The following is a 23,768-nucleotide window of genomic DNA, read 5'->3' on the forward strand; positions in this document are numbered from 1 at the left end:
TAAATTTCAGCATTAACACCTATTTTTGAATCTTAACTAACACTCTGAACTTCAGCACAAGCCATCCGAAAAAAATGAAGGGTCCTAGCAATTCATCAGAACTGTTATGAGTTAAGTAGATGATGACGTTTCTTAATTGCAGGCACAGTTTTAATATTCAGATAATTGCATTTTAGAAAATTAAATAGTGATTCTCCTGTATATGTTCCTATACTAGCTGTATTTGTATATATTTTTTTTTAGTCACAATGTCTCTAACAGTTCCAGATGATATTTAATTATTATTAAGAGCAGTGGAAAGCCACATCTGAATAGATTCTGTTTTCTGCATGCTAATTTATAGCTTTATAGCTACAATCTGTTCCAGTTAAAACCAACTATACATTTAAATGATTGTGCCTGCAAATGAATATGCTAAAAATAAAAGCACTAAAAATTTAGCAAATTCTTAAGTCAAATGCTTACTTTTTACTTTATTGCTAGAATTTTAAAGATGAAATAATTCTGACCTATGTTTGTTCATATTCAAAATGACAATACATTAATCCTAAATATATACTAAGTGCATTGTGCTATGCTGAGTTGCTGAACAACTTGTCATAACAATGCTTCCTCCTTTATTATTTATTTTGCATATTCTGTGCTGTAATAAATATTTGTCTATCACACACAGCTCACCAGCAATTAACTCCTTAGCTCAGAATGAACCCTGTGAACTAGGAKGCCTCTTCTCCTGGAGTAAATGCTGGCTTCCCTACTAGAGTAGACAGACTTTCAATTTTCTTAAAAAGGCACAATATGAAGAAACTTGTTTCACTCTTATACAGCACAATTCTTCTGAAGTTAATATATACCTAATTACTAGTGTTCAGAACAAATGTAAATGCTGCCCAATTTAAATTCAAGCCCAGGCTACAAACAAAACTTCTCATTTTTGCTAAGTTGCAGTAATGGCAGTAGGTTACTGCAAAAAAGCAGAATGGGTTTGTTTCCTTCCTTTCCCGCACCCTCCCACTCCCCTTCAAGGGCACTGAAGCTAAAAAATTAAACTGAGGTATACTTCAAATATCCATTAACACTGAAAACTAGCGTCATTTCATGAACCAAACTGTACTAAAGAGAAGTACAGAAACAGGTATTATGAAGCTATTCCCCTAATTAGGTCATAAAATGAAAAAGATGCACATGAGGAATCAAAGCTACTTAATGTGAAGCTATTTTGCCACTAAGCTTCTAGGCCTCTTATTGTGATATTTAATACAGCCGTAGATTCTAGCAATTAAGATTCAGCAAAAGATTAGAAAGCCTTGCCAATCGCTCCCAATTCAAATATGTTGTTCTCATTCAACACACTAAAGATAAACATTTTGCTTCCAGTCAGCTATTTCAAATATTAAGAAGGAAAAAAAAAAAAAAAAAGATGAAAAATGATCTGTAAAAGCTAAACACCCACAACTTTCCACAAATGCTACCTCATTATAGCCATTTCAACTCAGATGCATCTTCTCAAACACATAAAATGTTTTTCCAGAAATGGACATTGCTATCTGATTTTCATCCTACATTTAGCAACTTGAATCACACGTTGTGCCAAGGACAGCTAGTCAGCCCCTTTGCCACATACGCTACCTGTGTATTTTTACGGCTGTCTTATATGAGGTGATGACGTATTAAGAATTTTGCTATAAAATATAAACCCATGTTGCTATTTGCTACTGACTGGAAGAAAGAAGCACTCTTAACACTGAAACCTTTGGAGGAGAAAGAGGAAAAATTTCAAGACAAATGAATCCATCCTCATGGGCATCAGCAAATTGGCCACCACCATGCTTGTCTGGGCTTTATAATGAGAGAAAGCCACATTTTAATTATAAAGAATTATAGAATAATTAAATAATAAAAAAAAACCCTCAGGCCATGTAGTTACGACAGCAGCAAGACATTAGCTACATTATCACCAGCTGGTTAAATCAACTTCTATATATTCAAAGGTGACCAAACTTTGCCCAGCTGAAGATACCATTTGGAAAAGTCTCTGGAACTTGAGGCCACAGATAATTTACATAAAATGGAGCGGACCACAGTTACTGTCAGCTTTAACCCAAATATAGACATGCTCTCAGAAAGACAGGCTTCAGCATCCAGCATTTTGGTCTAGCCCCAGGCCTCATAGGGCTGGGCCAGCTCCATAGCTTCCACCAGCCACCACTAGAAGGGGAAAACCCACAAGGCATCTGTGCTGTTCCTAGGACTCAGTTTTGTCCAACCAATTAATTAGATCTGCTTTACTATTCAACTGCTTCTATTATGATGGCACTGCAAGTTTCTGTATCAYTGTTAGGTGTTTTATTGTAATATATGGAATCTAATAAAACACATGCAATTTTAACAATATGTGCAATTTTATACATTTTATGTAGTTTTAAGGAAAAGAAGCTCACTCTAGTTAGACCTGGCTGGCTGCACATAGCTTGGTCACAGTTTGTTCAGCTCTTCTTTGTTTTGTGAGGTTTGAGAACAACCTAACTCACGCTCTGCCATGACACTGAGATAGCTCACAGTTGGTCAAGTGCTAGACCTCTGCATCTGTGGAGACTAACAGAAAGACTCATCCTGCAGCATTTCTATTTCAAGCAGAAGGCTTAGTCCGGCTTCCCTTCTTCATGCTACTCTCCATGCATTGCACCAATAAGCTCAAAACCYCTTACAGTAATTCTATAAATCTATTGTCACCTCGAAAGTGTTTCATGACAGCAGTTTTGCTATATTTTTGATCAAATGAGGTTAAACCATCTGTAACTTCTGGATAGGTCTTGGGCATCTGATGCCTCAAAACAGGACATGATTATCACTTGGCTCACACCAAACAAAGCCATTTAGAAAAACGTGGCCTAATGTCCCAAAAGACCATAGGCATGCACCTGGGGAGAACGATCAGGATCACTACACATTTTCTCAAACCCATTCTTCTATTGGTCAGAAATAGATTGACAGCCAGCAGCACCAGGCCCATATTTAGCCTCACTGCTGCGTGAAATTGCTAGATGCTGGAAAAGCGAAGCAGAATTAATTCTGTCCATAACTATCTTTGAGAAAAGTGACTGGCAAAATGACCTTCATTTCAGTCTCAGAATATTTTTAGAAACAGGTAGATTAAAAAGGCCTGAAGAGTTCCAGAAACTAAAAGAAGGGTGAGTAGAAGTTTATAACAGAATATTAGAAAATAATACTTTTATGAAATAGACTTTATGAAATTAAAAAATAAGAAAAATTAGAGGGAAAAATCCATTTCAAATCTTTTCTGCTAGCACTCAGACTAAATATTTCAGCACTTAAACTTTCCCAGTATTATCTTCATTCATAAACTTATAACTAGCTGCAGGTTGATTAAAAAAAAATTCTTTGGGAGTGTGACAAGTTGAAAGTAGTACAACACGAAGGTTAAAAATTCAATAATTTTAATACAACCCCTGATTGAGGTAATTTACCATTCATACTATTTTCATTCAATATGAGTTGTCATCTTACCAGCCCATTCTTACATAGTTCAATAATGATAAGGTTAGCTTTGAAGTGATTCTTTTATGTTAATGACATTCTCCACATGTTGGGTCATACTTGGGGTTAAAGAACTGAAAATGTAAATGAATACCCATTAGGGTGGGTAATAGCTGATCATTAACTTTATATTTTATTAGATCTGCCAGCCTTACTCATTCTAATTAAAGGACAGTGATTTCTTTTTTTCCCTAGACGCTACAAATGTGCTCTTTCAAAGTTAGATGCACACATATTTTTAATCTGAATTCAGTGGGGTTTTTTTCTYTAAAAAATTTTGCTAATTTACATTAATAAATTAATGAGCTGTCTTAGAGAAAATTTTCACAGTTAGTAATTTAAATGAAAACACTTCTGATAATCTTATTTTCCTATTTTAGGAAGAAAGGAAACTGCAGAGTGTTAAAATCTGATAATGCATACAAAACACAATATCTTGAATAAATTTCATGACAAGTTCATTTTATTCTTTTAAAATATTAAAATTATCTTCTACTACTTTTTGTCACCTTCTAAGGAATTCATCTGCATTAACATTCTTTATGTACAGCAGTAGTTTACTTACAAGTTTCCATGCCTTCATCATCGTCATCTGCTACAGGTTTATCATATGATTTGTCTATGGCAGCTCTGAAGCTTTCATTGCAGCCGCGTCCTCGGATTATTCGTGGGCGCGGGCGGTGGAAGGGAATATCACCATTCAAAGTCACCTCAGCAACAGCCGTCTGCAGACTTTCTAATGAGCTGGATTTCTTCAGACCTAATGAGGGCCCCACATCTCTTGTTGGGGAACCTTAGTGATTTAGGGAAAAAAATAATAATCAGAATTAATATGGAAAACTGCATGCCTGATTATGCATATCCTTTGTGAAAGTCTTTGGGGACACACTTAACATAAATCACATCATCTCTCAATAATCTGTAGGGAATTCTGTGCAGATTCGTTGGTCTTGGAAGTGAATGATTATGTCAAGTCATAGTCAACAAAACTGACAACATTAGCAATGTCTGGCTTTTCAAATCAGTGAAAAGACACCAACATCTATTACAATTACTTTAATGATTTGAATGAAAAAGTAATCACTGGGATTTAAAAATAGCTCTGATAAAACAATAGATATATATATATATAGCAGATATATATATAACAGATATATACATATACATATACATATACATATACATATATATATATATATATATAAACTGGCAATCAAAGTAATTATTTTTGTTTCGAGTAGAAAATTTCACAGTGCCTATCACTGTGGTATATTTAGAGGTGTGCCAAGAAAGCCCTAGATGGTATCCCACAAAAACCTTTCCTTATCCAGACTTCCCTGCTCGCTTTTGCGGACTAGGTGTCAACTAAATACACGTGTTGACAGGGTAAACGGGTACAGAAGTACACAATTAGATCTCAAATTATAGTTAAAACTGTGAGAGAGATCCCAGGCAAACAAATTCACTGCATTTACTTGAAGTGATTTTGTTCTAAACTGCAGAATACTCTTGGCCAGATTTTCCATAGGATTTGATAGACAAAACTGTGGCTGGAGAGAAAGATGAGGTGGGTTAACATCATCATAGCCAAATTTGCTGAAGTTACAGAGCTCTCACCTAGAACAGGGAAAACCCTCTTTTTGCTCAGCACAGCACCAGAAGGGTGCTGTGACACTGCGGCACCCCAGGCAAGGGGCAGTTACTTCCCTCAGCAGACACTGCTACCTTCATCTCACTGAGGAATGGAAGGATCGAGTGACCTGTTCAAAGCCAGCCAGCAGCGAGACAGAGCCAAGAACAGAACCTCAGGAATACTAAACCATTAAACAGTAGTTTGATAAGCAAGGTCTGGTGTGAACAATGCAATAAGGARTGTTATTTTGTTAAGTATTTTTATCAGAATAATACAAAGCTTCTCCTCCTCTGGTGCCAGTCTCTCGTCAGGTCAATGTTAGAAGGGGAAAGAGAGACAGTTCTCTAAAAAAGCTATGTAAAATGGAARAAATATACACTACTAAACCTAGTTTCTCTCATCATTCTGTACTGGGGRAGAGGGGAGAAGGAAGGGGACTGCTGGACCTACAGTGGGGGGGGGCATGCAGGAGAGCAGCACGGCAAGTCTTCTCGGTGCTGTTTGCTAGCTTSCTGCGACACAGAACAGGGCAGCAAATGCTTTCATTTTCCTCTCAGCTTTTAAAAATCTGATAAATGAAGTTGAACCGAAGTCCTTTAGATCGAATATAGTCCAACAGCAGCTGTTAAAGTATTCCTACTTAGCTGTCCTACTGATAAGATGAATTTGTAAATAGAAACAAAACAAAACAAACTTGTTTCGCAGGTCTATACAAATCCTGCAGTCTGGTTCAGCCAGAGGTCTAGAATCCTGCTGTTTGGACACCACCAACAAATTAGAAATTTTCTCCTGATGAATTCACATCTCCTAGAAGTTACCCTCTCACTCCCAACCCATTCTTGGTGGAGGGCCGAGGGTCACGAGGAGAGCTGGGGCACTGCACAGCTGCTGGGGTGAACAAGAGAAGCCAGCTGGGACAAGGGAGGTTTGATGACTTCCCAGCTGTGCAAACAAGCTCCACGCCAGCCTCACCAAACTTTTGAGCATGGGCTGAAGTTTAATGCAAGTATTTTTTTACATACCGCTTTCTCTCCCTTCACCAAGTAAAGTAACTCCAACAGTGCTCTACAAAGCTGTCCATTCCCTAGCACATATCAAAATTTGCTATCCCTCCACTAATGYCTGCAGTAAAACAAATTTGATTTTATTTTTTAATTTTCAATATTTGAATTTTGTTAAAACCAGTCGTTGAGACGGTGGGGGGAGGGAAGGAACACAACATTTTGAAAGAAAAGAATAAGTCAACTATATAAACCAGCTGTTTGACAGATTTAATTTTTATACGCAAAAGGAAAGAGTATTCTCTTACATGGCAACTTACTGTAAACTTCCTTATTCCAGATTCTGCTTTGCAACCTTCTAAATGAAATGCTCATATATCTTTTCCTAATTACTGAATGGCTCTTTTCGTAAACAGTAATTATAAGGCAAGTATTTATGTGCCCACTTATGCTCATAAAGGACATTAAAAAATTCCATTTCCTGCTACCCAACACAGATCTTTGTGAGAACAATATTTATGTAGGTTGTGCTTTCCCAAAGGAGAAGCTAGATGGGATATGACCTAATGTTCCTTGAGTACTGTCAAACTAATAATGGACTACAGGAATGAYAGGAGTATTTATTGAACTTGGGTGGTCAGGAACACAAACGTGGACAAGTTGCAGAATTTGAAAGAGGGGAATGTCCTTTCCCAAGCAATGTGATCATAAAGCTATGTATATTTTAATGCCTTCACTATTTTCTATGGCACTTCATAGCAAGGCTAYTATTTTCAAAAGGTATGGTTAAGCCTCCTTGTAAATTGAGCAAGTTTAGATTCCAAGACTAGAATTCACCAGCTAGAAAGTGAGTTGTTTACCCCTAATCTGGTAAAAAACTGAAAACTTTCTTTAATATGAATTCTATTTAAAATTTATGAGTCACATCAAAATCTTGTTTTCTAAATACAAAAATGTCAGCATTTTCTTCTGGACTTTACAGTGCTTGAGGTAATCATCAGAAACATTACCTACTGAGAATGATTTTACTTCTATTTTTACATCTGAATTTAAGGGAAAAATAAAAAAAAGAAACATCTTCCTAAAGCATCTGTATACGACTGAGGAAAGAAAGGGATTCTTTTATCGGTTTTTAAAATTTGAAATTTATCATTATTTTCTTTCCCAGCATTTTCATTAACAAATATCCTCTGAGGCAGATTCAGCCATCTGCAATACTACCGTACATCGTACGRCACGCGCAGCCTCCCGGCACACCCTGCTCGCACGCTCAGCCCCGCTCTCCACGCCATCGACCCCCTTCTAGATCTCACGAGCTCCGTATCAGAGCTTCGCGACACGCTCACGCTGCCCGACCCCGCGCAGCCGTGCACCCCGCTCCCTGCGTCTGCTCCCTGCTCCGGCCCCCGGTGTCTGTGCCCTCCTGGCTCTGGTTAASCCCCGCCGCGGCTCCCCCTGCTCTAGTCCCGCACGTTCAGTATTTACACTGCGCCACGAGTGCGCTTGGGTCATTTGCAAAGGCAAAAAGCGTGCACTCAAAGGATGCGTGCTGTTTCCTTTATGAGTGACTACTTTTAAAAGCTGTAAAACAAATTTTTCATTGCACTTTCTTTTAAATGATTTACAACGATGATTTTCTCTAAGAAAGTTTTTCTTGTAATTGTAAATGCATATATCTAAAGTAGAATCAATGCTAAGAAMAAAGCTTACTCTTGAGCTCCTACCCTCAAAGAAACTACGAAACAGCCACTTGGAATTTAAAGACACATAATTTTTAGGTTAGTTTCAAGTGAAACATAATTTTTATTAACTCTCATGTTAAATGCCAGCAGTCACTTACATCAAAAGCCTCCCTCTCTGGTAGGCTAGTCTACTTTTGTAAAGGCATAGTCTATTTTTAAAATACATTCTTAAAAGACATAAGCAGCAAGTCAATTTATTTTATCTTAACATCTGCACCATTAGATTTGATAAATTCTTCTATTTCTAGTTCAATTCATACAACAATGCARCAACATTTTGGTTTGGTGGGGGGGTGGGAAAGGAATAGTGCAAGCAACTACATCTGCTATCAAAAATAGTTTAGTTTTACTTCCATCATAAAACTGAGATTATTTTAAAATAAAATAAATATTAAATAAATAAATGAATAATTTAAATAAATTCTCTGTGACTTTTTTCTTGCATTTTTACAAGGTGCACATGCAAAAAAAAGAAAAAACAGATAGAATCATAGTATGCCTAAGACTCAATAAATGAGCCATGCTCAATTGCTACTGAATATACTTCTAACCTCTAGAATGAACTGTAAACACTGCAAGGATTAGGCAGTTCAAGTGAACTGTAGAAAGAAAAATAATTAAAAATCTATTACAGTAACTGTTGCTGGTGAGATCTACACTGTCCTTTTCAGCCAGTGTAATTAAGCTGAATTTCAACTATAACAGAATTTTGTTTTTATTTTTCCTAAAGAAAATATATGCTGAAATTTTCTAGTTTCTAGAGTTCATTAAAACATAGCTAACTACACATTTGAAGAATTTTTTTCTTATAACTAGACAATTTTTAAGCCAARCTACAGTAAGTGGTTTGTTTAACAACTCCATCCATCTTCTGTAATGGGAGAAAGCCAGTGTTTATACACAAAACCTGGTTAAAAGCATGCAAGATAAATAAAATAAAAGTACAGTAAAAGGTGTTTTTCTTTTTTCCAGCCACTGAGCTTGCTGCACACAAAATATGTAACTGCTTTGTCCAGATGCTTGCAGTCATGCTCTTTAACCCCAGCTGTCTGACTTGTCTCTTTATGGAATTTAATCCAGGTGTTAAACACATAAAAAAACTATATTCTTTAAATACTACCAAAAGCACTATGCACTTTTAAATCCAAGCATCATATTTTTCTAATACACATATATTTTACACCATTCTAATTGCATCCTATCCCAATAAGCAGGCCAATAAGAAAATGAAAAATAATTTACAATAAATTTTAGTCTGATCTGTAGCTTCTTTTTGTGTGAATAGTGTTCAGCGGTGAAGGGAGCTCCCAAGCAGTGCTTCTATCCATAACCATTAACACAGCTCATACATTCAAGCTCTGATGGCTCCAATCCTTTCAAAACATTCATACATTTTAATTTCATGTACTCAATTTGTGAAGCTGCAAGTCTGTGGCCATATTCTGCAAGATTTTAAGGCTGGAAGTTTTAGCTATTTGAACAAAAAAGTGTATTTTTTCAGTTGATTAGTTATAGCTCCTCAGTGTTCTTGCTCATGTTGTAAAATGCRGTTAAACAAAAGCAACTGTGAACCATTAATCAGAAATTCTGCACTGAATGCCCTAGTCCCCAAATCATGCTAAAATAAATAATATTTTCAGGTTAAAAAGGTGAATTGTTCCTAATTAGAGCTAAGTAATGTTTTGGTGTCCTCTGGATCTAGCCTAATTAAAACAGCATTCCAAAGGTTAAAAGCTAACTTATATTAATAAATCATAAAGGTTCATAATTGCAGCTGGTGCATTATTTTAATTACTAATAAAAATATGCTTTGAAAGCTATTTCTCATTATCATTGTGTGAAACATTACAATCTATGGCGTGTGGGAAAGATTCTATTTACATATTCTTTTGTTCTGCACTGATGCTTGGGTTTTAATTCCAAAGGCAAATCAACGTGCACTAATAATCTTCAACTCAACTCACAGTACCTATCTGATGACCACTTAATGCAAAGATAGCAGTTTTGGAATTAAAATAGCTATTTTCAAGCATGCTGTTAACACCATAATAGCCAAACATGCAGCTTTTCTACTTCCCTCCATACATTAGAGTTTGGAGCTAGGAAAAGATTTTCCAAGATTTATTTAAAAGGACAAAAATGACAACAACTGTGAATATTTATGAGTTCAAAGTGTAGAAACAGGTGGCTACCTACAGTTATATGTACGACCCATTTGAACACGCTACCCTAGATAGTTATCTCCACGTCGACTTTTCTTTTTCTGCACCCCTTGATTATTCACAACAATAGAAAGCAGCCATGCAAGTGCTGGAATATTCATGTTTTCATGCAACTTGATTGGCAGTTCTGTAATTGTGGTAAGCTGCTTTGACCAAGGTTTCTATAGCAACAGCCTTACTGTCAATTCTTACCTGTTTTCTGGTCATCCATTGTACTGAGCTTAGTCTCGTCAGCTACTGTTAAAAGGTAAATGTATAACGGTTAGCCCAGTTAGTGCCCATGCCCCACATGCATCCAACCTTCCCTTTTGCTACATCCTGTTCCAAGTTAGGGGTGGGGGGCCTTAGCAACGTCCTCCTTCATGCAAATAAACTGCAACAGTAAGCAAACATTCTGGATAGAAACGGCAGCAAACTAGTAACCTCCATGCAATGTCAGTCATGTTCACATCACAGGCAGCTACAACATGTTATTTACATGTTAGCGCATCACATCTAGTCAAGACAAGTGAATGCCACCAACCTTACTTGTCCTCTGAAGAAGGTGGTGAATTAAGGGTTGTAGTTAAGATATTTGCAATTATTTACAACAAATCTTATTGCATTTATTATCCTGAGTACTGAACTATGTGTGTATGCAAACAATCAAAACTCCCTGTTTAAGGTTACTAGATTCTGAGGTGCAGAATCTAAATTCAAGGAACTGAAAAAAGAGATGGACTTGTTAGAAACTGCTTATTCTCAATTGTTTTATAAATTAAAAACAATTACAGTTGATTGTCCTTCTCAGTTGCTGCTACTTTATAGGGCTTCAGAAATAACTACAGAACTTGGGTCTCAGCCTGAAGTCAGAGCAGCCCCATTTTCTTATTCTGAATAAACTCTTCATAAAGCTACTTGCATCTTTACTAAAAGCTTTGTGCAAAGTGAGATACTACCAGGGATCTTTAAGGCCAATTGTATTGTAATCATGAATAAACAATAATCCTGTCTATTCAAACCACAGCATGCTATATTTTTAAGCAGGTATTCTACATGGGTGGCTAAACACACTTTTCACCTCCCTTTTAGTAAATAGMTTTTATATTCATCACATATCCATAGGGCTACAATATTTAAATGTATGGACATTTACAAGTGGTATGAACAATATACCAGCCGCTTGGCCACTCGTGTTGAGAACACTTTATTTCACCCCAGCAGACATTACATGCAGCAGTACTGCACATAAAYGATGTGTTTGGAATCACAAAATCTATATACTTACAACATTAAAATCAGGTTCAAATAAAACAATTGAAAAAACATCACTCACTACCTAGATCCATGCTTTTGGATTTTCGTGTTTTAACAAACTCCAACTGACTGGCATCTGAAAATTGCTTTGTACGCTTTTCTGACATGCTCTGGCGTCCAAAACCCTCTCGCTGGAAGGCAAGCACTGGATCAACATCTGGACTAAGAGTGCTGTAGGAAGGGAAAAAAATCATGCAAACATTTATCAAGATCACGCAACCTTTCACTCTGCAGAGAAAAGCATTTATTTAGCATGTGACTTCTACTAACAATAAAGTACACAATTTTAAATAAACCATTGCAAGTAGGTAGTTACACACATGATGGATTTGTTGACTGCATTCAAGCAATTTTAGCCAAAAAGCATCAAGAACTTCACTTACAAACTTTAATGAAAGATGTACAAATCTAATGCAAAGCTATACACATTGCCATCAGTACATACAGGCCCAATACAAAAATAAACTGAGGGAGAATAAAACAATTTCTTTTTCTTCATGAGAAATAACTGCATCAAATCTATTTTCTTCTTAACGAAATGTTTTTGCAACACATAAATAGAATCTGTCCTGTCTGAAGCCCACAGACATACTGAACTTACTTATTTGAAGGCTTTGTATTAACTTTTATCTCCATATGTTATATCACTTGCAAATTTTTCACAGCATTTAATGTTTTTAACCTGGCTATGACAGAAGAACTTTGTTTTTCCACTTAATTACTTCCTAAAGAGCAAGTATTTGCCACAATGGTTCTGCCACTAAATCAGGATTAGATTCAGTTTTGCTCTCTTCTGCAGATTTCTTCCATGACTTTGGCTGAGTTACTCAAGTCTTTAGCAAGCAGTAATCGCAGTTCCACCACGCTTCATCAGAAGCGTTCTGAACAGAGAAGTGTTGGTCAAATGGTTGGTCAAATGTTGGTAGAATCRTAAGTGCAAGAACACAGGCAAAATCCGTTTGGTGGCAAAGTAAACTGCAAGCTTCCAGTATGAAACAGCATCCACTTGCCGTGTTTGAAAAACAGCCACTGCCACCTTAGGAATCTCTTGYTTTTTTGTTGTTTTGTTTGTTTGTTTGTTTGTTTGTTTAAAAAAAGCTTTGCAACATCACTTACAGCTAATAAATGAAGCAAAAGGAAATTCACACCTAAGGGTGCATCTGACTTCAGGAAAAAGGGGTCAGTACCAAAAATAGCCTGAAGGCAAGGCCAAAAAATTTAGATTTCTACTTCATCAGGCATAAAAAGAAAGTAAAAGTGTAAAATAATCCAAATAGAGTATTTTGCACCATCTTCCCCATTCAATATGAAATATCTCTCAAAAGATATTCTCCTCTTCGATTGTTGTCAAGATTAAAAAAACCTAAATATTTTGAAATTGAGATCTCTAGATCAAATATCATTCAAAATGCTGTATACATATATGTTTCTGTTCAGTACATTTCAAAAGTGTTATTTTCTGTTGTAAGGGAATATGATAGAAAATTGTATTCCCTTGTACCTAGTAATAAACTAAGTATAAAATGTGTAAACTTAAACTTTTAGCTTATGTTATGTATGTCACATACTATAATTTAAAAAAGTATCTTGGATCAAGAAATACCTGCATATTATGCATGACAATGAGCAGAGGTAAGGAAAAGTATAGCTACTAGAAGTGATGAAAATCACTACCCGCATTCCTAGGCAGCTTAGAGAAAATTCAGTCTAGTAGCAGTAGATTTACAAATAATAAGATATGTGCATGTGACAAGCATATAATACTTAAATGAGAGCAGGATCAGAGCTTATATGAATAAAGTCAATGTCAAGTGGCTTTTGACTTTAATGTTTCTGGCTCAGGCTCATAATGTTTTACATTTAATTACAGCAACTATTTCTGAGATGCCTGCACAATCTAGCAACGTTTCCAAGCATATGCTTAAAGGCTCAATTGAATCAAAGTCTGAACCAAAAAATAACTATTTAGTCCTCACACTCACTCCCACAAAGTAGGTAAAAATTATTATCTCCATACAATAAAAAGATAAAACAGACAAGACCAATACCTATACTTACTGCATTTGCAGCAGAGCAACTCGTAGCTGAGTACGAACCACGTAAGTTTGCGAACGTACTCTGCATGACTCAGCTGAACTTACAGGCTTTCAACACCTTTCATAATCAGATCATAAATGACTTTCTCAAGGCCACACAAGAGTTTCTGGTTCACTACTAGTCAACATCATCTCTGAACACTAGAAAAATATTATTGTACTAAGTGAGAATTTTCTTTAGCAACATTTGTTAATACAGCTCACTTTAGGTAAAGACGACCAGCTTTATCTTGCTGAACGTAACGCATCGCTTGTGATTCAGATGGGGGAATTTCTTAAACTAGCTGTTTTGGTCCTCGGCTCCCTTTTTCATGTGAGCTTGCCCATATAACCACTCACTTTAAGCTGCACATATAAAGTCCTAATAATATTAAATATCATTTCCACGTAAATACAACCTCCACGTATATATTCATTTAAAGTCCTAATATCATGATAAAACTCAGAAGCTGAATTAAATTTCAAAAGGGTACCACAGATTATCAAGAGAACAGCATGATCCGAACACAAGAGCAATTCTGGGCATCAAATCCCAGCTTTTCTACGGACATCGTTTTTTAAGGGTTTCCTCTGAGTTTCCTTTATCTGCACTCATCACACCTATCTCCTATGCACAGTTATTACAGGCATTTACTCTATGTTTGCAAAGTATCCTGAATACTAAAGGCACTACTTAGCACCATAAATAYACTCTGCTACCACTAATTCTCATATGTTCTTACACTACAAATATCAGAGTCCTATGTAATGTCATCAATTTTCATGCCTAGGTTTATTTCTAATATTAACAACTGACAGGTGTGTTTTAGTAGTTAGGAAAGAGGTAGTTCACAAAAGTTTGAATACATGTACTTGGCTCAAAAGCACTCATAAGCACCAGCGAAGATCCAAAACTGGAAAAGCCAGTGAGAACCGTAGAGTAACTAATACCCGCAAAATGCCTCATTTTAATATTTTCAGCTACATTAAATTCACCTTCTGTCTTTTATTAATGCAACTCATTAAGCAATGCCAAACGCAATTTACTATATTCTAGCATACTAAACAAATAAGATTTCTGGAATGACAGCTGATCCTTAAAAGAATGTAACCGTCYTCTGACCCTCAATGTTATTAAAATTCCACTTATTAATCCTGTCTTATTGCCCCTTTGTTTTCATAACATTTTCATCAAGGATTAGGGAGATATTGTCAGGCTGGAAAAGCTTACATTTTCTTCTGTGATTCAGAACAGCTGCCATTCTTGTTTGGATAACCCTTCATCCATATTCTTAGTTTTACCCTTTGTGCCTCCCAGCAAAATCATACAATGCACCTTCATTTTACAAGTCTTCCTTCATCCATTAGCAGCAGGAAATTAATGCAACAATCTACTTCTACTGCTATTTATTTTTTTTACAAATAGAATACATTACATAGTAAGGTAGTATACTGATCTACCCCTTTAAGTGCATTTTTATCTGAAGACCTCTACAAATTTTCATAAAGATAGAAGTTTAAGGCTGTTGAGCATGACGAATTCCACAATATCTAATTCCTATTTTCTTTACTGTTACCGTCATTTTCAAAGTAGTATACGAATAGTAAGAAAGAGTGCAGAAGTAAATGTAAAACCATCTGCAGGTTTCAAATGGGCTTTTATTTTGTGCTGTAGGTTTTTGCTCACATTCGGCTAAAAAATTCACTCAGCAATAAGCTATTATGTGCAGTCTTGAGTACTGTTCTATTTAAACATCTCAGATTTTCAGCTCTAAAAGCTTTTACAATAGACAGATGGACTTTTCAAGGGCCCAAATTACAGGTATCACTTTTCCAAGAGAAGAGCTGCAACATTAAAAAAAAGGCAAATGAGGATGAAAAAAAGTTACTTTTTAATATAACCATTAAAACAGTGTTTAAAATACAGAACTCAATTCCTGGACCTGATATCAAATAAACTAATATGAGAAAGAAGAAGCTGACCGGTGCATATCAGCTGACAGGTGCTATTCTTGTTTTATTAAGATATCACTGACACATTCATTACAGACCCAAGAGACAAGAGAAATAATAAAATTCATATATTTCATGACATTTGTGGTAATTATCTAGCTTTAAGAAGTGGCACTGTACTTCTGTACATTGTACCAAGAGGTATACACTTGAATTTTGCTGTTGCTATTGAAAATTACAGGACTTGCAAATTAAACCTTAGATCTGTACTAACTGTATTAACTAAGCAATAAACGGTATTTCTTGCCAGGAGCATAAGCCAGTCAATAATGGAACTCAATGCATCCCTCATTAAGACTCTTATATGTATAGAAGTAATTAGAAAGTCAGCCTAGAATTTACAGAAATTATTTTTATTATAGATTAAATATATAAGTTTACTTTTCATATTTTAAAAAGTGGAACTACTGCAGTGTACAGCCTTTTCATGATAGTTACAAACCGTATTATTATACAAAAGGCATCACTGCCTGTATAATAAAAATTCTTGACTAGTTCTTGTTGTACAAGCATTAACACTAATGGCGCAACACAAAAAGCTCCCTTGACTTCTAAGCAGATTTTAAAATTACTGCATGTTATTAGGAAAATCAATGAAGTATATACAGAGGTACTAAAAGGCTCCTAAATATATGCTGGAATATAAAAATAAAATCTTTGCTTAATAAAGGTAGAAATATATCTACAGTGAAATTTACTAATGAAAATTTCTGACCAAAATTCATATTTAATTTTTTACAACCTCAAGTGTTTAAACTTAGCAAAGCTTTTTTACAAAAGCTAGCTTAGTTGGCAAATGAATTAATATTAAATAACCRAATTAACACAGCTATATGCTGATTTGGTGTTAATAATAATCAGTAACATTTCCACAAATGTGCTTTGAGATAGCACAATACTATGCACCGAGAAGCAAAAAATCTAACAAATTATCTGTACAGATTCACTTATTGAAATAGGGACAATTACAAGTTTGAAAATAGAGTAATCTAAATATGAGGGTGGAAAAAAGGATGAAGATTAATATTAGCAGCAGTCAGAAATTAAACTAAAGAAAAAGACTTAACTGCAATCATCTACTGTTTGCTTCCCTTAAACCATGCTCTTACCAGTCTGTTGACTCATTAATTGCAGCTTTAGCCCATCCACCAGCATCAACGGTACCAAACCCAACATCGTCATGGGAACTGGATGACGACTGGTCAGAGAGATGCGGAGGGAGTACCGACAGCCTGTCATCTTCGATAATGACTGTGTCATCTTGGGGCATGTTCACCGTTGGAGACAGCTGATATTTACCTGAACAATAAAAGAGAAAAAGACAAAAAAAWAAATAATGGCAGCGAAAGCCTTGAATAATACATAACTGCAACTGATAAAACGTCATGTCAAACTACCATGCTCCTGATAAGAGTGACATAACATAGATATTAAAATTAAATACGTCTCACTTTATACGTATTCCTATGCAGAGATCTGAAAAACAACATGTCCCTGCAGCCTAAAGTAATCTCTTCAAACTCTGCTGAAGACTTGAAGAAGAGAAGTTCAATGAGGGCTGACAAAACTCATCACCTCTCATGATCAGATGCCGTACAAATGGCATTTGAAACTTACTTGACTAGGAACTTGGAACCATGTTACAACGCCCACACAAAGTTATGAATTGTGAAAGGTGATGAGAACTCACAGCTAAAGCCAGCAAAATCAAAAATCCAAATTTGGAAAATTGTCTATTGTACCCTTTAGAAAAATAATCTATGGGCACCTTATAGGCTTCAAACATAGAAATAAACATTTCACTTGAGATAGATATATCAAAAAAAAAAAAAAAAAAGAAGAAGAAGAAGAAGAAAAGAAAAATCTGTCTTCATTCTCTTCCCAGGAAAATTCATGTAACTTCTGACACCAACATTAAAATGGTGAAGTTAGAGCCATCGCATATAGGAAAGAGACATAATAAGGACTCGACATTGCTCTTTATTTGTATGCAGACTTTCAGGCTAATTCAGCACAGTAGTTAAAAGATGATATTCACAGGATTCTTACAAACTAGTAAAGTACTGTTTCCAAATAAAAGCCAGTTTCGATATGCATTTAAATATTTTACACTCAGTACTACTACTGCATTTTTACTAATTAATATATATACATGTAATCCTATTTTCCAGTAATTATTTCTATGCWTAAAATTGTATAACAGTTTTCAAGCTGCTGTATAAAAAGCAAAAGCAACTTTTAAATCTACAGAAAACTTTATGTCATCAAAACAGACTTAACATCTACAAAGAATGCAAGAAAGGACAGTTTTTACYACAATGCTTTGTAACATACTAATGGTTTAAGTTGAAAACTTCTGTTTTTCAGTATACGCATGAGGCATGGATAGAGGAGAATGAGAATTATATAATATTATTTGGAAGAAGGTAGAAATATAGAATGATTCCTCTTGAAGACTTAACTTCAAATAAACACTGGTTATGTCAGTATTGAGAAACAYTAAGCTAAAACTGCATTTGTTAAAAGCAAAGCAATGATTTGCAAATCAGAGGAAAATTGTTCAGTTATCCGAGGCAGCGGTTAATTCCTTCACACTAGCTGCTAAAATTTTTTCTGTTACAGAACCTCTCTAGAAATATTTTTTTCCTGCTAGATATTGATGCCTGACTTAAAAAAAAMCTGTTATTTACAAAGTTTGGCCCTAACCTTACTACACTCAGCATAACTTCTAACGAAAGATCATTACATGGCAAGACTTTTGCTACTGGAAATGCATTATCACACCAAAACAATTAGTAAAAGTGTCACATCTCATGAGGGAATACCACTAGTTTAATCTGACAGCAGAGTGTGAATTATTACAAAATGATGAGGCACTGAGTATATAACAATATATAACATTTATTTACATTTTCATAACATTAACTGCTTATGTGGCCATATCAAATACTTTCACACTTTACTCTTAAAACAAATACAGAAATGTTGTAAGACTGTATGGAATTAGAGGAAACAATTCTCCCTCTCCCTTTTTTTGGAAACATGTGTCAGTCACTCTGACTTCCTTCAAATGTTAATTGTTCCAGAAAATACTTATGCATAAAGATTAATTAGATAATTACCGCACTGCTAGCTAAAATCACTGCAGCACTAGATGATACGTTCTGTATAGTCTTCCAAAGAGGGGAAACCTGGCTTCAAAAGAGAATTTTTAAAACGGTGAAAGTAACTGGAAGAAAAAGGTACTGCCTGGCAAAYAACTCATCACTGTCAAAGGGAAATGAATGCGTTCAGTTTGCATAACAGCTGATTCTTTGCCCAGCAATAGCTTCTTTGATGGACAGGTTAATGTTTAGCCTGGTAATGTACTTCTTTCCAAACATAATGTCTACAAGATTGTTAACTGTGTAGTTAATAATGTCTCCAAAGAATTCATTGTGAAAAGGTATAACCTTATGGCATTCTGCAGATTGAACTTCCCGTTTGAGAGGCTACAATAATTCAGTAACATTTTTAACTTTTCTCTACCCTTCTTTATATCTGACAAGGGTGAAGAGTGACATTTTAATAGTTGCTTTGGAATTAAGGAGAAAAACCATGTGACGTGCCTATGCTTTTCACTGCAGATGAAGCTAAAAGCAGGTGAAGGGCTTCACCTCGAAAGCAGGCTGCTCGACGTACCTCAGCACRGGAGTCAACAAGAACTTTGTAGAGGGCTCAGTTAAAGTGGACAGAAAAATACCCTCGGCAAAAAGTAACTCCGCAAGCGTTCTGAGAAATATTACAAGGAAACCTCAAAGAAATTTAAACCCAGTAAGCTGCAGTATATCGCAACCAATCTACAAATATGAGGCTTTGCTCGAGCTGTCTACAAACCTCTCAACGACAATAATATTCTCTTAGGCTAGAAAAGCCCTATTTAATTTAGCAACTGAGTTCTCTTGAGGTCCAGTTGGGCCTACATTCATTCAACTTCAGTATGGTAATCTGTAATAATAGGTAGTATTTCGGACGAGTTAATAAAGAAGGGAAAATATTCGCCCTTTCAAGGGCATCACATATCACATGATGAGGCTCAAATTTCTTGCAGTAACCAATCTAGACCCTGATGACCATGCCAAGGATATGGTAAGACGACATGCTGCCTTTGCAGAAAAAGCAAAGCCTCAGAGTTTCTGTACCACATGGCTGGTCTCCAGTTCTATCAGGACTTTTCACTTAGAAGGAAAAATATGCCAGCCACCATAACTTGACCTGAAAATAGTTTGGACTTAAATTACATCATGAAGATAAAGCTCTCCAAAAAAACTGTACATATACACTATAGAAAGCGAATGACAATCATACTCACAAAGGACCCAGCTACTACAGGTCCCAGAAGGTCCTTTGCAATCTTGGAAAGCCCAGGAGTCTGCTTAAGTTCTTTCCTGAAATAACTTGGTTCCCCAGCTAGACTCAATCTGGAAGACTAAGTCATCCTGTGATATCTTGCCTAGTTCTTGTAGTTCTTGTACTTTTGCTATTGCTCTCTCTTTAAAGGGAAGAAGTTCTAAGCTTTTCTTTTTTCTTTTTTTTTTTTTTTAATCTGTTGAACACCCTTATGAGGATTACTCAAATCCAAGCATTACTTTAGTGCTGATTCTCATGAGCATTTTGATATTGTGTGATTCAGAGCAACCATACACTTCAAGCTTCTTCCACCAGAAACTAGAGAGCCCTTCTTGCTCTGACATGCCAAGTGAGTCCTGACCTGCCAGACCAAAACATCAGCAACTACTAGTTTCTGATGAATAATGAATTATTGATCATGTTACAAAATTCTATCACTCAATCCCCCCAAAATTAAAACACTTACATAGAAAATGTATTGGCAATCTCAAGATAATGCCTTATTTCTACAAGTATAGAAGACAATAAAATAATAATAGAAACAATAAAAGAAAATAGTTACGATGATAACAATTATAAGATATTCCTACAGGAGAAATACAGATAAATGTGCAGTGAGAAATAAGAATTTATCCAGACCTTCATGTACTTATTTGTTACTAACAGACCCTTTGTCCATATCAACATACTGAGTTGTGGCAAAACGTCCGCATCATCTGATTTCCCATGCTAAATAGATATGGGACTGGAATTACTTGTTATGGGGAACATCTAAGGAAAGTCAGTGACACTCCAGAAAGAAAGAACAGGAAATCTAGCAGGATCTTTATCTTCTACTTATTTGAAGCAACTCCAAGAACCAATCATTGAAACAGATGCACTAATGAAAGAGCTATCATTTGGTTGTCTCAACTCTGTCCAGACTTTGGATCTGAAGAGGATGCTCAGACTTCCAAGAGTGCCATAGCAGATCACCATGTTCTGAATAAATTGTTAGTTGGGAACTGCACTGGGCTTGTAAAGCATAATTTTCATTTAATTGACACACAGACTCTACATCTCCTGCTTTGAATTCTTCCGTAGTGCTTCCTCCTGATTGTATCCCAAAGACAATAATTATTTACATAGAGAACAAAGTAATCCCTGTTGTGTAGCAAGTACCGTAGTTTGTTCTTCTGGGGGATCCTGGAGGATGAAAAGTAAATTCAGTGCAAGTCATTGTTATTCTGTGTACCCTCAATAAATAACTTCTGTTCAGTCACCTTTAGCAACAAAACCTGCCACCTTCATAAGAAACTATCAGCAGCTAAAAGAAAAGGATGAAAGGCAACTTGTATTAAGCTGTTTGTTCAATAAGAATAATTCATCTAGATAGCAGCTATGCATTTGCGTATTGCAAAACCCAGAAGCATACAGGATGACATGTAAGAAGAGTATATCAGAAACAAAGACTTGAATTTTTAATCACATAGCTAAACAAACTAGAATACTACAAAGAGGCTATAGGAAAACATTAAAAATAAATAAATAAAAAGAAGGATTTATTCTAGTGGTCATATTTTTAAAGCAAAAGAGAAACAAACTGGTCAAAACAAAAATATCAGTCCTTGAAAACAGAGAGAGGGATCTCTTCTCCCTAAAATCTTTCAGTGAAATATTATCAGATGAAAAAGTATAAGAAAATTATTAGCAATAATSATCTTCTAGAAAAGAAGTAGATTACATAAGAATCACTAGAAACTTTAAAATTTTCATGTAGTCCTCTTGCAGTAAGCAAATATTTCTTCTATAATTTAAATAGTGTTTTAAAATTGGTACTTTATTTCCAGTCTCTCAAAACGCTCAGACAACCAGATCCTGTTGTTAGTTAGACTGAAAGAGCAAGAAAACAGTCTTAAATATCTTTCTTGAAAATTACATTAGATATATTTCTTTAAAAGTCATTTAAAAATGGACTTTTGTTTGTTTTCCAATTTTGAGAAAAGACTGAGGGGAGTGGGAACTTTTCAAATCTTGAGATTATCACTTTTGAACAGACTGATTTAGGAAGGGAGAAAGTGTAAAGCCATCAATTTTATGTGACAGTAAAAGACACAGAAAGACAGAGTCTTTCACATACGAGATCCAACTGTGAGCTCCTCGCCACAAGGTACCAAGAACRCTACAAGTTTACATTGTTAAATCTTCTGAGGGCTAAATAAAAAGTCACCAGCTGAACCATGAAGGCCCCAAGACAGCAGGCCACCAGATACTGGGAGAGTATCCGGGAAACCAGCATGGCCTCTTCGCTTGTCTTCATGGCCAGACGCAGTTCTCAAAGATCTCCAGTTTTACTCAGCCAGACGGTTCTTATGACTAAAGTTGGCTTTTAAGTCAATTTTCAAGAGAGGAAAATGTTTTTGAACAGTTACATAACACCAYGTATACATCCCTGGGAAACTAAAAGTTCTGAGATTATTCTCATGGATTTAAACATTACAGCTTTGTGAAACTACAGTGATTGCAGAAGAGAATGACACGGTACTAAAAAAAATCAGTTTTCAGTTATGGTGGACTATATCACATTTACTATGTGGTTCAGGCATGATTTGATCTTCCATGTGCTTCTAACTAAATCATCAGTGGTTTTAAGTCACAACCAATTTTAAACCAACTTTCTACATAGTTCCTAGTCTCTCAAAATAACACAGACTTAGAAGAAATCAGAATGCCTGTTTCAGACTATAAGAAAAACTTACAAAAGGCAGGATGGATTTTTGTGCGTACATTGTAACCAAAAGCATTAGATTTTAAGAGTTTTGGAAAGATTTTGTTGTTGTTGTTGAAACATCAATTATTGGCCAGTGCTAAAGGAGTGATACCAGATTTGATGAACCACTAGTTTGATTTGGCATGGCAAGTCCTGTGCTCCTGGGATGCGAAATTACACTGCTTTGCTTGACATGTGTGCTCACAGATGCTCTCCGGGTCTGTTCTCCCATGGCTGGACAAGGTGTTTAAGTGATAATTCATTAACGCTTATACGAGTTCTACATGTAAATCCTCTGCATCACGGATGGAAAAAGCAGAAGTTAGTGCTTTTCAAATACATTATCTAAAACCCTGAAACTATATGAAAACTGACTAGTCTTTTATTTGGGAAAATAGTGCTAAAGACTTAAGATTATTTTATCACTCCTTACATTTTTCAACAAATATAGAAATTAAAAAAATATTTTTCTTTAGATGTATATGACTGTGTGAACGTATTATTTCTTTGATATTATGGAATGTATTATTTCTTCTGATTTGTACAAAATGTAATGCAATAGATTAGAACATGATTTATTTTAATTACTGCTGCTCAAATGCACACACAAAGACAAAAAATTGATGGATTATCCTAACAGCAAAATTGTGGATTTTCAGACAGTTCAACAACATTGTTATTTTGCTACTGAACAAAAAATTCCTAAAAGATAAAAATGAAAAGAAAAAAAAAAAGTATATACACGCAGAAAAACATATATGCCAACTCTTAACTGGAAAAAAGGCCCAAATCACAGACTTTCACTTTCTAAAGCTGAAAATCTATCTTAAGGTATTCAAAGTTAAATTCAGTCTTGCTTCATATCAAGTTTATGGCAATAACCTCTACTAATATAGTTCATGGGTGTCAAGCACCCTAAAAAAGTTGCAGATCTAATAGTTGTATTTTATTTTTAAAACTTGCAACTCAAGCAAGCAATCACAGTTTATGTCAGGTGTGATTTTAATCAAACTAGGGTTTTTTTTGTTTAAAATTTGAAAATCCTTTCAAGCAATCCCATGCTAGTCAGTAAATCTGACCGCTCCTGTGG

General features: G+C 35.5%; 1 protein-coding gene across 1 annotated transcript in view; it reads right to left on the reverse strand.

Annotated features, from left to right (window-relative positions):
* Window positions 1–23,768, reverse strand: part of PARD3 (par-3 family cell polarity regulator) — a 424,369-nt gene that overhangs the window by 147,159 nt on the left and 253,442 nt on the right. The window contains exons 16-19 of the mRNA XM_085301416.1: window positions 16,650–16,839; window positions 11,475–11,623; window positions 10,349–10,393; window positions 4,124–4,351 (exon numbers count right to left, since the gene is read on the reverse strand). Coding sequence (XP_085157542.1) covers window positions 4,124–4,351; window positions 10,349–10,393; window positions 11,475–11,623; window positions 16,650–16,839 — 612 coding nt within the window. The remainder of the gene's footprint in view (window positions 1–4,123; window positions 4,352–10,348; window positions 10,394–11,474; window positions 11,624–16,649; window positions 16,840–23,768) is intronic.

Source organism: Rhea americana, unplaced genomic scaffold (assembly GCF_003343005.1).
Source record: "Rhea americana isolate MKP2758 unplaced genomic scaffold, rheAme1 scaffold_176, whole genome shotgun sequence".
Classification (NCBI taxonomy): Eukaryota; Metazoa; Chordata; class Aves; order Rheiformes; family Rheidae; genus Rhea; species Rhea americana.